A 16,809-nucleotide genomic window follows, 5' to 3' on the forward strand; every position below is an offset into this window, starting at 1 on the left:
ATATATCCGTTCATTTAATCGCCTTTCAAGAGAACAAGCGGCACTTATGCTAAACATTACTAGAAATAATGCTGTTGTACACAGATGCTAAAACTCAACCGATCAACAATCCGCCGAATGCATTATTGAGCACCCCGTTGAACGAGTTGCTGAAAGGATCGTTAGAAAATGGATGGAACCAGAACTTCAATCACAAACGCACAAATTGTACTTGCAGCAGCAGCAATTACCACGGTTGCAGGAATAATAATCATGTATTAAACGGTGATGACTCTTTACAATCATTTAGTAAGTACAATATCTCCACACTGAACACATCGCAAGATTTGAGCGACAAAAACATGCAATTTCTGCAATCGTTGGGTTTTGTGATTAAGAAACGAAAATGATGGATCCATTGAACATTGCCAGTTTACCGATTTCTGACGATCGAATTACAAAGATCGAATTACATAGTTACAGCCCATACGCCAACACAACGTTCGGAAACAATGATGAAATACGAATTCCCATTCAACAACAAGATTTGTACACGTTTCCTAGTGAGAGTTACCTTTACGTCGAAGGAAAACTCATTCTCAACGATGAGAATGTTGCACGAACTTCAGTTGGACTAGAAATGAATTGCGCAGCATTTATGTTTGATGAAATTCGATATGAATTAAACGGCGTGGAGATCGATCGTTGTAAAAACGTTGGAATAACAACTATGATAAAAAATGGAGTATCGTTGACAACGACAAAATCAAAAATGCTTGAAAACGCTGGTTGGATAGACATACCCAATGCAGGAGGCTACTTTGACTTTTGTGTTCCTCTAAATATGCTGCTCGGTTTCTGCGAAGATTACAAACGAATAGTGATTAATGCGCATCATGAATTGATTCTGATTCGATCGCGAGACGACAAAAATGCTCTTTATGGAACAGATGGTGCAAAATACACGCTGCAATTATACAAAGTACAGTGGAGGATGCCACATGTCACGCTCGAAGAAAGACACAAACTTTCATTGTTGCGTATCCTTGAAAACGGTCAAACGATAATTATGAGTTACCGTTCCTGGGACTTATACGAGTATCCAATGTTACAAGCAACCACTAAACGTACATGGAGCATTAAAGCAGCTACGCAATTAGAAAAACCGCGATATGTAATATTTGCATTACAAACGGATAAAAGAAATAAGCTCAATAGACATATCACCAAATTTGATGACTGCAAACTCACCAATTTTCGATTGTATTTAAATTCGGAATCATATCCGTATGACAATTTGAATCTTGACTTTAATAAAAATAGATACTCTGTCCTTTACGACATGTATGCAAAATTCAGAAAGTCATATTACGGAGCAATGTGCAGTAATGGTGATGACGGAGCTCTATACGATAAGATACTCTTTTTCGGCTACGGCCCATTCGTTGTCATTGATTGCTCGCATCAGAACGAATCGATAAAAAGCGCTACAATCGATGTAAGAATCGATTTTGAGTGTAGTGAAAACGTTCCTGAAAATACTAGCGCCTACTGTTTGATCATTGACGATCGTATCGTGCAGTAGAGCCTCTGCTATCCTGACTAGCAGAGATAACACTCTATTCCCACGGTACGGCAGCCCAGAAATTGATGACAGAGGGAAACATAAGAATCCGACGACTGGGCTGCTTCTTCGCGAATATAACTGCGCAACATATTTAGATAATAGAAAAAAAACCACACCCGGGCAGGCATTCCGCGCCAGGCGACTGCACTGAAAGGGTCACGATCGCTTAACAGTTAGTTCTTTGTGCGAGATTCGAACCATTATCCAAAATTCAACTATTAACTAAATAAACGAACGCGTGTGGAAGTGACACTGTGTAAGTTTAATTGCCTTCCTGAGTTGCGGCGTAACAGGAACAAATATATTGGCGATCCTGCCAGGATCTCCACATCCTAACTCAATAAGAGGAAGCGCTGAGGCACCTCACCGCGACGAGACCCAACAACGGAAAAGGAAACCACCAATGCTGGAGTATTGCATGTAAGTACGTCTTTGTCAATCAACATGAAGAAGTTTGTCAAGCTTAACGACATCACCGACGAGCCTGGCGGTAGTGCCGATCAAAACTCAATTGAGGTAGGGAAACTCGAATCCCTTATACAAAAACAAAAGGAACTCATAGCGGAGCAACGTAAAATCAAGGAAGAAATTCGCGCGTTACGCCCTCGTGCCAAACCCGAATTTCGCGACGAAGACATCGCACTCACCGAGGATGAGAGCGATAATAGCGTCACAGATAGTTCGGTAGGAAGGAGAAGCGCTGAAAGGGATGAACGGAACACCGATAGGGCCCTGCGACACGTTAGCGAGTTTAATGGACACAATATAACTGTAGAAAGATGGATTCAGGGTATAAAAGCAGGGTTGAGCGTCGCAAGAAATAAGGAGATGTTTCTCCACCACCTCATTATTCATAAAATGAAGGGGGACGCTGAAAAGTTCTTAGGAAATCGCCTAAGTTCAGAGATGTAGACGAACTGTGCGACGCAGTTATGGAAGAATTCGGTGAAAGACGTTCAAAGGAACTGCTCATAAATGAACGGAACCACTTGCGGCAGGGTAACCGGAAGGTGAAAGACTACGTCAAACATTTTAATAAAATCCATCAAGATATTACCAGGGTCATCAATAACAACAAGGAGTTCACGCCAGAAGAGAAAAGAATATTAGTCAGAGCAGAAGAAGAGGCTGGACTGGCTATTTTTATACGCAATTTGTCACAACCATGGAGAACATCGGTCCGCCAAGCCAGGCCGGGGACGTTAAAGCTTGCACAAAGCATAGCCTACGAGGAAGAGAGAGAAGAAGAACTGTGTCAGGAGTTGTCCAAGTATGTGCATCTGGGAGATAAGAGTCGACCTCGTGGTATAGAGAAACGTAGCGGTGACGCATCGCGACCTAGATACGACGGTCAACGACAGAGCGATAAGAAATCCTCCGGGACAGCTGTCCCTACCTGCTTCAAGTGCAACAAGCAGGGTCACTACTCAAGTAATTGTAGAAATTTTCAAAGGGACCGCGATCAAAAACCTCCAGACATCAAATATATAGAATCGGACCAACACGAAGTCAGCTGCAAGTCAACATCCGAGTCGGAACCGACGCAGACGGAAGACAAATTACCGGACGATTTCTAATCGACACCGGTGCATCGCTCAATTTGATTAAAGGTGGTTTAGTTCAACGCGCTCATATGCCATGGAAAGTGAAACCTAACGAGTTTGCGGGAGTAACCAATGGTAAAGTGAACACAAAATACGCAGCTCTCTTGGAATTAGGAGGAAAGCAACACGAACTGGCAGTCGTCAAGAACGAATTCCCGCTGGAAGTCGATGGACTGCTAGGTATGCCGTTCCTTGAAAAGGAGGAGGCGAAGATCAACGTCAAACGTAAAACTATTGAGCTAACCCACACCATTCACCGCGTATTCAACCTAACGGTAAGTCAAGAGCGATTAACCAAATTGAAAGAAAACGTCCGTTTAGATCATATAATAGATAATACAGAACGAGAAGAGATCTGGGAGATTTTGAGGCAATTCGAGGATGTGTTCTCACTCCCAGGGGACTCACTGCCGGTAACGAAACTTGTTGAGCATTCGATACCTACATTAGATGAAGTTCCGATCAATTCTAAACAGTACAGGTACCCACCTCACCACCAAGACGAAATTGATCGGCAAGTCGCAGACATGAAGGAGAAAGGGATCTTGCGAGAATCCACATCTCCGTATAACTCGCCGATCTGGGTAGTCCCAAAAGGGGCTGATGCCAGTGGTAAGAAGAAGTGGAGGATAGTAATAGACTTCCGAGGCTTAAACGCAAAAACAGTTCAAGACGCTTACCCGATGCCAAACATTGTCGAGATACTCGACCAGTTGGGGAACGCAAAATACTTTTCGTCCTTCGATCTGGCCTCTGGATTTCACCAGATCGCGATGAAGACCGAGGATCGACCGAAAACAGCGTTCTCAACATATGATGGGCATTACGAGTTCAACCGGATGCCTTTCGGCTTGAAGAATGCCCCTGCCACATTCCAAAGGATGATGAACCAGGCTTTGCGAGGTCTGAAAGGCAAGATTTGCTTGGTCTTTGTGGATGATATAGTGATTTGGGGAAAAAGCGCCGAAGAACATCGAGAACGACTGAAAACCTTACTAAATCGACTTCGCGAAGTTGGTTTGAAATTGCAGCCGGACAAATGCGAGTTCCTCAGTGAAAGGCTAAAATTCTTGGGGCATGTAATCACCCCAGATGGGGTGAAACCCAATCCAGAAACTCTGAAATCTGTCGAAGAATTCCCAGTGCCAAATTCGACTAAAAAGGTAAGAGAGTTCCTCGGTTTAGCTAATTATTATAAACGCTTTATCGACAGGTTCTCTCAGATCGCGAAACCGCTGAATTCACTGCTGAAAAAAGATGTGAAATTTGAGTGGACCGAGGTCCATCAAAAGGCATACGAGAAATTAAAGGCGTTATTGGTGAGTGATAAAGTGCTAATGTACCCAGACTTTAAAAGGGAATTTATTCTAGCAGTCGATGCATCCGGAGACGGTATTGGAGCTGTACTGGCGCAAAAGGATGAAAACGGGAAAGAAAGACCAGTAAGTTTTGCCAGTCGCACCTTCAATAAAGCCGAAGTAAAATACTCCACCAAAGATAAGGAAACGTTAGCCATAGTCTGGAGTGTGAGACACTTTAGACCCTATCTGTATGGAAGGAAGTTTACTATTTTGACAGACCACCAGCCAATTCCCTACATGGACAAAAGCAAACAGCCAGGGGCTATGCAAGAACGCTGGCGGGTATTTCTGATGGAGTATGATTATGAAATTAAATACAAGAAAGGGTGTCTGAATACGAATGCTGACGCACTCAGCCGTAACCCCATAGATCACCACAACGACGTCGTCCTCGTAGTAAAATCTGCGAGAAGACCACTCAGAAAACACATTGTGTTCTCAGAAGAAGTAGATGACGACAGCGTAATGGTCGAATTCTACCTGGGTCAACCAAACGTGCAGTTTAACGAACAACATTCCTTCGTAGTAACTTGGCCAGAGTTTACTATGGAAAACCTACAAGCTAGTTTCGAGGCAATTAGAGACACGATAATTGCACAGGAAATAGAACGCATCACTGTCGATTATGCCGGACTGTTGTGCCTGTTGCCAGGTAAGGCAAGACAAATACAAGATCTAATTATTAATTTTTTTCAAGATCCGTCACTCCGCGTGACTTTGCTAACGAAAGATCTGAGGACGCCGGAGACGGAAGCGGAAAAGCTTGAAATAATCAGACAAGCGCATGACACTATGCTTGGAGGACACGCTGGCACCCGTAAAACCATAGCGGCTATACAGAGAAGTTACACATGGATAGGTTTACATCGAGATGTAAGTAAGTACATATCTGAATGCTTAATCTGCCAGGAGAACAAAATCGTTCGAAACCCAACCAAGATGCCTTTACGAATCACTGATACGCCAATGGCTTTCAACGATAAGATCGCGATTGACATCGTTGGACCGTTGGAGCCGGACTCCAAAGGTATGAAATACATATTAACCATGCAAGACCAGTTAGCAAAATACCTCGAAGCCAAACCCTTGGCGGACCAGAAAACCGAAACGGTAGCGGAAGCTTTACTGAACACTTGGATTCTACGCTATGGCACTCCTAAAGCAGTACTGACGGATCTAGGAACCAATTTTACCAGTAATCTCATGGAAAATCTAGCCGACATGCTTGGATTCGACCTCCAACACACTACAGCTTTTAGACCAGAGTCTAATGGCTCGCTTGAACGCGCTCACGCAGTTATTAAAGACTTCCTGAAGACCCAACTCTCTCGAGAAGAACGCTGCAACGAACATTGGAGCAGGTACCTGCAAGGAGCCGTATTCACATACAACTCAACTACCCATTCATCAACGGGAGTTACACCTTACTCACTTACGTTTGGCAAAGACCCACCCCTCATGAATCAATTGGAAGAAGAACCGGAAGCTACCTACTTGGATTTGGTAGAACAAATGCGAGTACAACTACAACGAATGCATAAGCAAGCTGCTGAAGCAATTATTGCAAGCAAGGAACGAACCAAGAAACGGTTTGACAAAACGATTAAACCGTTATCACTTGAACCAGGAGACTGGGTATGGGTAAAGAACCAAAACAGAAACCGCCTTGCAGCACTAACGAAACCTTATCTTGGGCCATATCAAGTCAAACACCTCCATGGAGACTTGAACGCCTTACTTAATATAAATGGCAAAGATACATTAATCCATCTTAACAGACTTAAATATGCTAATCTTTCATCTATTTTAGATTAAGTTTTCTCCTATGGAAAGGAGCGTTCGCCGAAGGGATGGCCGAGATCGAGAAACTCACGAACCTTCCAAACATCTACTTCGACCCGATGGGAACTACGAGACTCTACCACCACGAATGGAGAACACTGGTCTTCGTGGATCTCCGAGACATCAAAGCGGTCGAAACGACAATCCGTGAAGCATTGAATCACCCAATCCACACAGAAGGTAATGGATTCTCGCCATCACTCTACGGACACATGTCGAATCGCTTCCAACGTAGTTTTAATCATAAAAACACTTTACTAACCAGTCTAGGATATAAGAAGGTAGAACGTAAGCGCGTGAAACGCGGTTGGTTAAATCCAATCGGTGACCTAGCTAATATTTTATTCGGCACCCTTAGCCAAAAGGACGCCCAGTATTATAACTCCGAGATAGATAAGCTGTACACAGACAATAAGCGTTTGAGCGTCCTTATTCAAAACGAAACCACAATTGTCCGAAGTATTCTGAAAAACAACGATATATTTGAAGATAAAATTACAACATACGTGAACAAAATCAACAATTATACCAACGCGAACATAGAGCGAATATATGAACGCACGAATACACTCGAACTATTACTAGAATTAAGCGAAATAATCACCGAACATAACGAATTAATTGAAAACCTGCGATCAATTGTAGTTAATGGAGAACAAGGAAAAATCGATCCTTTGTTACTAGAACCTGATCAACTAAGCGAAATTTTACGAACCATCGAGCAAAAATATGGCTCTAGCCGTATGATGTTCTCTAACACAAATGAATTTGCTTATAAATTTTTACGAATCGCTAAAGTTAACGTTTTTGTGTTAAATTCATACAAGCTCTGCTTTGAGTTAAAAATCCCCATCGTAGAAGAAGAAATTTACGCCTTGTACTCCATGATACCACTCCCACATATAACCGAAGATTACATTTATCTACTACACACCCAAGAACAATATATTTTAGTTGAAAGAGATTCTCGCAGCTACTCTATAATCAGCGATCGAGACATAGATCATTGTATAGAAATTTCCGACCTCCGAATCTGTGCCCGACACTCACCTTCGCTCTCCACAGAATTAACAAATCCATGCATAAAACGTGCCTTACATAACTTACCAGCAGACCATAAAGATTGCCCAGCCAAAATGATTACACATACAAACCCCATTTGGATACAACTATACTCGAATCAAGAATGGATCTCCGCATCTTACTATCTAATTTCTTTCCACGTTTCATGCAAGGATTCTAACCGCGTCATCTCACACCATCTTAACGGAGTAAACAAAATTAAAATCAAAGCAAGCTGTATCGGACATACTGCATCCGTAACATTATATTCTAGCGAAACTATAAATAATCACAACGAATTGCAATTACAATTAGGCCTCGCTAATATTACAATACCGAAATTAGACGACACCGTTAAAGCTTATGCACGCGTACCAGAACTACGAAAAGAATTAGTAACTAACAACGACTTGAAATTGGCATCTAAATCACTCGACCAAATCATCTCTGAGGCACATTCGATTTCAACACACACACGTAGCATCTCCAGGAACGAAAGCACCTGGATGATCTTACAAACACTAATAGGAGCCTTAGGCATAATAATAGGATTGTACATATTTTCGAAATTAAAATTATGGCGTTTAATATTTTGTCTATTTAAACCCTGTACACGCAATAACTGTCTTAATATCAATTCAAACGGGACCAACCACTACGGGTCAGCGCCCCAATCTGTAGTATACACAGCGAACGCACCAGAAACTTGCAATCTCCAACCCACTCCTCTACCACCGGAAGAAAATAAATTATCACAACCTTCGCGGCGAAAGAAACATCGCGTGTCCTTCACCGTGCCTCCTATTTGATTTCACAAGTAAAATCAAAAATAAGGAAGGGGGTGTTAGGCGAGAACCTCTGCTATCCTGACTAGCAGAGATAACACTCTATTCCCACGGTACGGCAGCCCAGAAATTGATGACAGAGGGAAACATAAGAATCCGACGACTGGGCTGCTTCTTCGCGAATATAACTGCGCAACATATTTAGATAATAGAAAAAAAACCACACCCGGGCAGGCATTCTGCGCCAGGCGACAGCACTGAAAGGGTCACGATCGCTTAACAGTTAGTTCTTTGTGCGAGATTCGAACCATTATCCAAAATTCAACTATTAACTAAATAAACGAACGCGTGTGGAAGTGACACTGTGTAAGTTTAATTGCCTTCCTGAGTTGCGGCGTAATAGTACCAACATTCGTGGACATTCAAGGCTTCAAAAGCGATACGAACGAGTTTTTCGTAAAGGAACTTGCTATCTTCCAGAATGGGAATCGTGTACAATGTTTCATCTTTGCGCCACCATTTGCTAAGAAAAAATTGTCGAAAGCAGAATTAAGACAAATAAAATGGTTGACGCAAAATCATCACGGTTTTGAGTGGGACGATGGTACCGTGCCGTATTCATGCCTTAATTTCATGCCGATTCCGAGTTGTTACAACATGTAAGATATCCGGCAGATTAATCTCAGATTGTGTTGGCGGTTTTCATTGTTAGAAATGGAGGGAGATGTTTCCCCTGTTTGCTTTATAAGCGTATCAGCGCAGCGTTTTCGTTATTCAAAATGAACTTCACAAACAACCAATTCCTTGCTCTGCAGGCGTTCATCGCCTCTCAGCGTAAGTAGTTTTTTCAATAATTACTTTTAGCGCGTAAATTTTATTTATTTTTAATTCGTTTTTGTTAACAGCCGCTACCTTAAGGAGTTTAGGATTTGTAAGGAAGAAAGACCTCCGAAATGTTCGGCGGGAGCGGGCGGAGAGGCGACGGAACGCTGAAAAGATATGGGCGGACGCCGCATTCGATTTGCGGCAATTGTTCCGCGAGGAGCTTGATGTGAGTTACTTGCACGTTTTTGTTTTATTTGATTTTTTTACTATGTATTAATGTATGTTTTATTTTATCTGTTATAGCCGGATTGGTGATAGGAGGAAAAATTAAAAAACATATGAATAATAATAATAATAATAAAGTACAAGTATATCCAATATTAATTACTAATTATTATATTAATTACTCCAATATTTAATTGGAATTACTTTTTTAATTATATTAATTACTATCGTCATTACTATATCTACGTTAGATATGTAATATACATTTTCATATACTGATTCCATCCCACAGATCAATGTACATATAATAACAATATCACTATTACTATATCTTCATTAGATATAATGTAATATACTGATCACTTCCCACAAATCAATGCACAGACTGTAACATTATCGTCATTACTATATATACATTAGATATGTAATAAACACTTAATAACAGTATCGTTATTACTATATCTACATTAGATCTACCGCAATATACTGATTCCTTCCCACAGATCAATGTACACTGAATCACAGTATCATTTATACTATACCTACATTGGATATGTAATATACATTTAATATCAATATCATTATTACTATATCTACATCAGATGTTATGTAATATACTGATTTATTCCCACATACCAATGTACATTTAATAACAATATCATTATTACCATATCTTCTTTAGATATAATGTAATATAGTGATCACCTCCCACAGATCAATGTACATTGACTAACAGTATCACTTATACTATATCTACATTGGATATGTAATATTCATTTAATAACAATGTTACGCCCCGGCGGAAATTTTGAAATTTATCCGCCTTGCGTCCCTTATCAAGCCCTTTGGGGTTCCGAGGATTTCTCATGTAAGGGTCGTGAGGTGGGTGTTTCACTTTTCCGCCAATCTTTTCATTCCTCCTCTACCTTGTACATCCTTGACAAGCCTTTCGAGGTTCCGAGGATTTCCCATGCAGGGGTGTGCAAGGAAGAGTTTGAGTTTAATTCTTTTCTATTTTTGACTTCTTCTATTGCTTTCTCTTCTTTATTCTATTCTACCCTGGAATCGTGTATCTTGTCAAGCCCTTGGGTTCCGAGAATTTCTCATGCGAGGTACACGAGGAAAGGTTATTTCTGTTTCCTTCTTTACAATAGTTTACGTGACCCTCCTTGAAACTATCGTCGCCAACCATAGATATATAAGACAGTTTACAATCGGGTAACGCACAAAAACTCGCGTTAGCTCGTAAGAGAGAGAGAGAGCCGTTAACACAACACCAGCGCTACGCAGTTATCCAGTGCTTCGCATTCCGGGAATTTCCCTTGGTAACTGCGCAGAAACGGGAAAACCGTAATAACTTTCTTGTCGAGGAAACTCTTTCCCTCTCATTTGCACAAAGCGTCAGCCGGTCAGATCAGGATCATTATTACCTGACCGAATGATAGCGTGAAAAGAATGGATGGATGAATATGAATTTAAACGACGAGACTAAAATAAATGAGAACCTTTACAAAGCCTAACGTCGCGAACGTTCGACCACCGTTCGAAAATCAAGGGTCGTTCGAAGCAATAAACATCATTGTATTCGAAATTCTAAGAACTACCCAGCGACAACGACAAATTTTGAACAAAGGAATGTTCTGGTAGAAATGTTTAAATTCATTGCTAACGAAATGTCGATTCCACCGAAATAGTTATGCGAAAGATTGTAAATGAATGCATAATCGGCATTGCGATCATCGTAAATGCATCGTCCGCTTTTACGCTGATGAGATCTTATTATAAATCAGGAAAGATAAATAATTCTGATCCTGCTAAGGGAAAATAAATGGATAACGGTTTCAATTGTTAAATTATATATCTCGATTTCAAGATCATTCGTGTTTTGGTCAAATTAATAGTATCATCTAACAGTTCAACATTTGGATATTCAAATTAAAGCAATAGCTGTAAATTACCAATAATACATTTGAAGGAAATACTGCGTAGTTTCTAGGAAACCGTTAAAACTATCATGGCGACGTGTTAGAAAGAAAAAGGAACACCAAAGAAAGGGGATGAGGAATCTTCGTCTAGCTCGCGCGTCTTAACCAATCACCGGGCGCGCGACACTTCCGAGCACGTGCCACGATTCGTCAATCCGTCCCCTCCAAGGACGATGATCGCGCGACGGGCCCTTCGCCCGTCAATCTCGCGCAAATTTCGACACTCTTGATCGATCAATCGTCGAGGTACGTGATCCTGAGCCCGTGTGTCCGAGAGACAAAGTTGTTCGGAAATCGCGACAGTTTTCCTCTGCGGTAATGTCCTCCGCGTAGCGAGGCAGAGTGCCGTGCGAGTTGAAATCGTGCGATTCTTAACAAGGACTCATTGACGCGCACGTAAAATCTTCCTTCTACCTAAATTTTCTATCTTTTCTTTCCGATTTTAAATCGTTTGCTCGCGTATAATTCGTATTAGCTTCATTTCGGGTAATAAAATATTTACATAATCTTTCCGTTCGTATTCGTTTGTCTCTCGTCGACGTACTCGTTCGCTTAATTCATTATCGCCGCGACAAGTGCAGTGTTCACGATCCTTACCGTTCTTTGGTGTTGCAGAATATCCAGCGAGCATTAAGATCACTACAAGCAATTTGTTATCTTGTATTATATCAAACAGCGTTTCGGTAAGTCGATCCGTTTACTGGCACGTTTACCGTTATTTATTGGCAAAACGGGCGATCTGCCCAGCCTTTCTTGGGTTCCGAGAATTCCTCCGGTCAGATCGTTCCAACGTTTGAGGTATTTGATAAATACGTACAACTAAAACTTGTGTTACGATTCCGTTTTCATAATTCATTTTATATTCTATAAAAGGGGGCACCTTAGTCCTGCCCTTTCGATGGTGCCGAAAATATCTCTGGCTAGGGTGTATCCTCACGGCGGAAATACGCCAAATTTCAAATTAAAATAAGGGAAGACGGGATCGCAACAATCATCTCCCGCGATTGTTATAAAAGCGAAAATCCTCAAGTGTAATCTCAGAGCGTGCATTTCGTTATGTTTTTGTTACTTTTATAAGTCATCTTTACCCTTGTTAAACGATATTTATAAACTGGTATTATTCAGTAACGAGTTACAAAATTTAACATCTTCAATTTCTGACTTCTAAAATCCGTTAATTCTTGATTATTAATTCTGTAAATTTCACATTCTTGGTTCTAATTCGATATTAAATCAGTTTTACCAGTTAACTAGTTTCAAATTTATTTCAAACACACCAAACACGTTTCTTTTAGTTATACACGCCTACCGTTTACAAACAGATTCAAGGAGGGACCCGTACGGGACCTAAAGCGCTGAACGAACCCAAACGAAAGATCAAAAAGTTCAAATTCTAAATTCTAACATCTTAATAATTATCTTTCGTCTTTTAATTTGTCGAGAGCGCTAACCCGCTCGAGACTGGTGGCAGCGATACCAGCCATCGCGCTCAGAATAGGGTAAAAAGTATAGGAAATTGCCTTTCAATTTTCTAGTTGAAACAGCAGTCTTTCTTTCCTTTTCTCTTTATTCTCCTTTTTACGTTGCGCCGTCGCACGCGCAACGTAACAACAATATCATTATTACTATATCTACATCAGATGAAATTTAATATACTGATTTAATCACACAGACCAATGTACATTTAATAACAATACCGTTATTACTATATCTACATCAGATGATATTTAATATATAGATTTAATCCCACAGGCCAATGTACATTTAATAACAATATCATTGTGACCATATCTACATTAGATATAATGTAATAAAATGATCCCTTCCCACCGATCAATGTACATATAATGGCAGTATCGTTATTACTATATCTGCATTAGATCTCCTGCAATATACTGATTCCTTCTCATAGATCAATGTACATTGCATAACAGTATCATTTATACTATATCTACATTGGATATAATGTAATATACTGATGCCTTCGCACATATCAATGTACTTTTGGTAACAATATCATTATTACTATATCTACATCAGATGAAATTTGATATACTGTTTTAATCCCACAGACCAATGTACATTTAATAACAATACCATTATTACTATATCTACATCAGATGTAATTTAATATACTGATTTATTCCCACAGACAAATGTACATTTAATAACAATATCATTATTACTGTATCTACATTAGATATAATGTAATACAGTTATCACATCGCACCGATCAATGTACATATAGTGGCAGTATCGTTATTTCTATATACTTTTGATATGTAATAAGCATTTAATAACAATATCATTATTAATATATCTACATCAGATGTAATGTAATATACTGATACCTTCCCACAGATCAATGTACATATAATAACAGTATCGTTATTACTATATCTACATTAGGAATGTAATATACATTTAATAACAATATCATTATTACTATACCTACATCAGATGAAATGTAATAAACTGATTTAATTCCACAGACAAATGTACATTTAATAACAATATCATTATTACTATATCTAACTTAGATGTAATGTAATATAATGATCCCTTCCCACCGATCAACGTACATATAATGGCAGTATCATTATTACTATATCTACATTTGATATGTAATATACATTTAATAACAATATCATTATTAATATATCTACATCAGATGTGATGTAATATACTGATTTGTTCCCACAGATCAACGTACGTATAATAACAGTTTCGTTATTACTATATCTACATTAGATATGTAATATACATTTAATAACAGTATCATTATTACTATATCTACATCAGATGAAATTTGATATACTGATTTAATCCCACAGACTAATGTACGTTTAATAACAATATGATTATTACTATATCTACATTGGATACAATGTAATATACTGCTACCTTCCCACAGATCAATGTACATATAATAACAGTTTCGTTATTACTATATCTACAATAGGTATAATGTAATATACTGATACCTTCCCACAGATCAATGTACATATAATAACAGTATCATTATTACTATATCTACATTAGATATAATGTGATATAATGATCACATCCCACCGATCAATGCACATATAATCGCAGTATCGTTATTACTATATCTACATTTGATATGTAATATACATTTAATAACAATAACATTATTAATATATCTACATTAGGCGTAATGTAATATACTGATTTATTCCCACAGACCAATGTACATTTAATAACAATATCATTATTACTATATCTCCATTAGATATGATGTAATATAATGATCCCTTCCCACCGATCAATGTACATATAATGGCAGTATCGTTATTACTATATCTACATTTGATATGTAATATACATTTAATAACAGTATCATTATTAATATATCTACATCAGATGTAATGTAATATACTGATTTATTCCCACAGACCAATGTACATTTGATAACAATATTATTATTACTATATCTTCATTAGATATAATGTAATATACTTATCACTTCCCACAGATCAATGCAAGATTGTAACAACATCGTCATTACTATATCTGCATTAGATACGTAATAAACACTTTATAACAGTATCGTTATTACTATTTCTACATTAGACCTACTGCAATGTACTGATTCCTTCCCACAGATCAATGTACATTGAATACCAGTATGATTTCTACTATATCTACATTGAATATAATGTAATATACTGATCCATTCCCACAGATCAATGTACATATAATAACAGTTTCGTTATTACTATATCTAAAATAGATATAATGTAATATACTGATACCTTCCCACAGATCAATGTACATATAATAACAGTATCGTTGTCACTATATCTACATTAGATATGTAATATACATTTAATAACAATATCATTATTACTATATCTACATCAGATGAAATGTAATATACTGATTTAATCCCATAGACCAATGTACATTTAATAGCAATATCATTATTACTATATCTACATCAGATGTAATTTAATATACTGATTTAATCCCACAGATCAACGTACATATAATAACAATATCATACGATATCTACATTCGATACAATGTATTATACTGATACCTTCCCACAGATCAATGTTCACACAATAACAGTATCGTTATTACTATATCTACATTACATATGTAATATGCATTTAATAACAATATCATTATTACTATATCTACATCAGATGAAATTTAATATACTGATTTAAGGGGGGACCTCTATGTAGAATGCCGAAATTAAGCCGATTTTCAATAATTATTTTGAAGGGTAAGGAATGAATAAATATTGTCAAGGTTTTGAGGACTATTTAATAGATCCTTCATCTTCATTTTGCAATTTTTTTGTGTTAATAAAATACAAAATGGCGGAGATACAACATGATCTGTTCGAAGCGTCGTAAAGTTTCTTGCAAAACGGTGTACACTCTAGTGTCGGTTCTTATTATCTGAAACAGCCAAGCAAAGAAATCTGATTAGTATAAGGTTGTAGTAAATGGATGAACCTAAGATATTGAAAAAATATTCAAAATTGGAAAAATGGCAGACCTCAGAACAAAAAACTTAATATTTTGACGGAACACTGTACTCTTCTCTGCAGTAAAAAAAATGTTTATTTCTGTGATTTTACGTTACTTTTAGGCTCATCCAGGAGACACTACTACCCTTAAAATGTGTACAAAATTTCAGACCGATCAGTTGAGTAGTTTTTGAGTAATCGTGTACACCGATTTTCAACTTAGCGAAAAAAAAAGTTTCGAGATAATCGCGTTTAAAGTTTCGGTAAGAGAAAAATGTATGATTTTGTGACTTGCTGGCTAGTCTGCTATTCCAGCACCGTACAATAACCCTTCAGCTTCCTCAAAATAGTCATTTTGTTCTACCAGCTGTTCTCTGCGTGCTTTGCGAGCCTCTTTGGTGGACAGCGAGCTGCGCCTCGTTGGATTTCTCGGCATAATCCATCGGTTGTTTTCCAATTGTCAGCTTTAATTCTTGCATTATTTTTAAGAGTGAAAAATACACTTCTTTAAAAATGACTCCTGCTATAAATGCAGCGATTTCCACTACTTTCAATCCAGAATGGAGGTGTTTCGGATTCGTTTCAGCACAATAGGTTGAACGGTTTTTATACCTACCATTACTTTGAAAATTCCGCATAAATACTTCTTCCGAAGCATCTGACTAACTCCTATTACAGGTATAGAAGCACTTCAAAAAGTGATAGTAAATAAACAGCGCCCCGGTCATTATACCAGCGCGCGCGTCTTGGAACGGAGCGGAGGTGGGTCACTGGTGCAGGCTCTCACAGCAATAGCTTTGGGATCCACGCCAAATACCAATGCGATCCGTATTCTAGAGGGTTCAAAGTAACTTTTTAAGCAATAAAAAAAAAAAAGACTTTTTTCAGACCTGCTACATAGAGGTCCCCCCTTAATCCCACAGACCAATGTACATTTAATAACAGTTTCGTTATTACTATATCAACAATAGATATAATGTAATATACTGATACCTTCCCACAGATCACTG

General features: G+C 38.5%; 1 protein-coding gene across 1 annotated transcript; it reads left to right on the top strand.

Annotated features, from left to right (window-relative positions):
* Positions 1-3,456: 3,456 nt before the first annotated feature.
* Positions 3,457-8,284, top strand: LOC114881751. Its single transcript, XM_046289675.1, has 2 exons — positions 3,457-3,485; positions 6,382-8,284. The coding sequence occupies exon 2, from the start codon at positions 6,422-6,424 to the stop codon at positions 8,282-8,284; it is 1,863 nt and encodes a 620-aa protein (XP_046145631.1). The 5' UTR covers positions 3,457-3,485; positions 6,382-6,421.
* Positions 8,285-16,809: the final 8,525 nt, after the last annotated feature.

The sequence above is a fragment of the Osmia bicornis genome, unplaced genomic scaffold, assembly GCF_907164935.1.
Source record: "Osmia bicornis bicornis unplaced genomic scaffold, iOsmBic2.1, whole genome shotgun sequence".
In the NCBI taxonomy this organism is placed as follows: Eukaryota; Metazoa; Arthropoda; class Insecta; order Hymenoptera; family Megachilidae; genus Osmia; species Osmia bicornis.

Coding starts and splice junctions, on each gene's coding strand:
- LOC114881751 (XM_046289675.1), top strand. CDS start 6,422: ATGGCCGAGATCGAGAAACTCACGAACCTTCCAAACATCTACTTCGAC.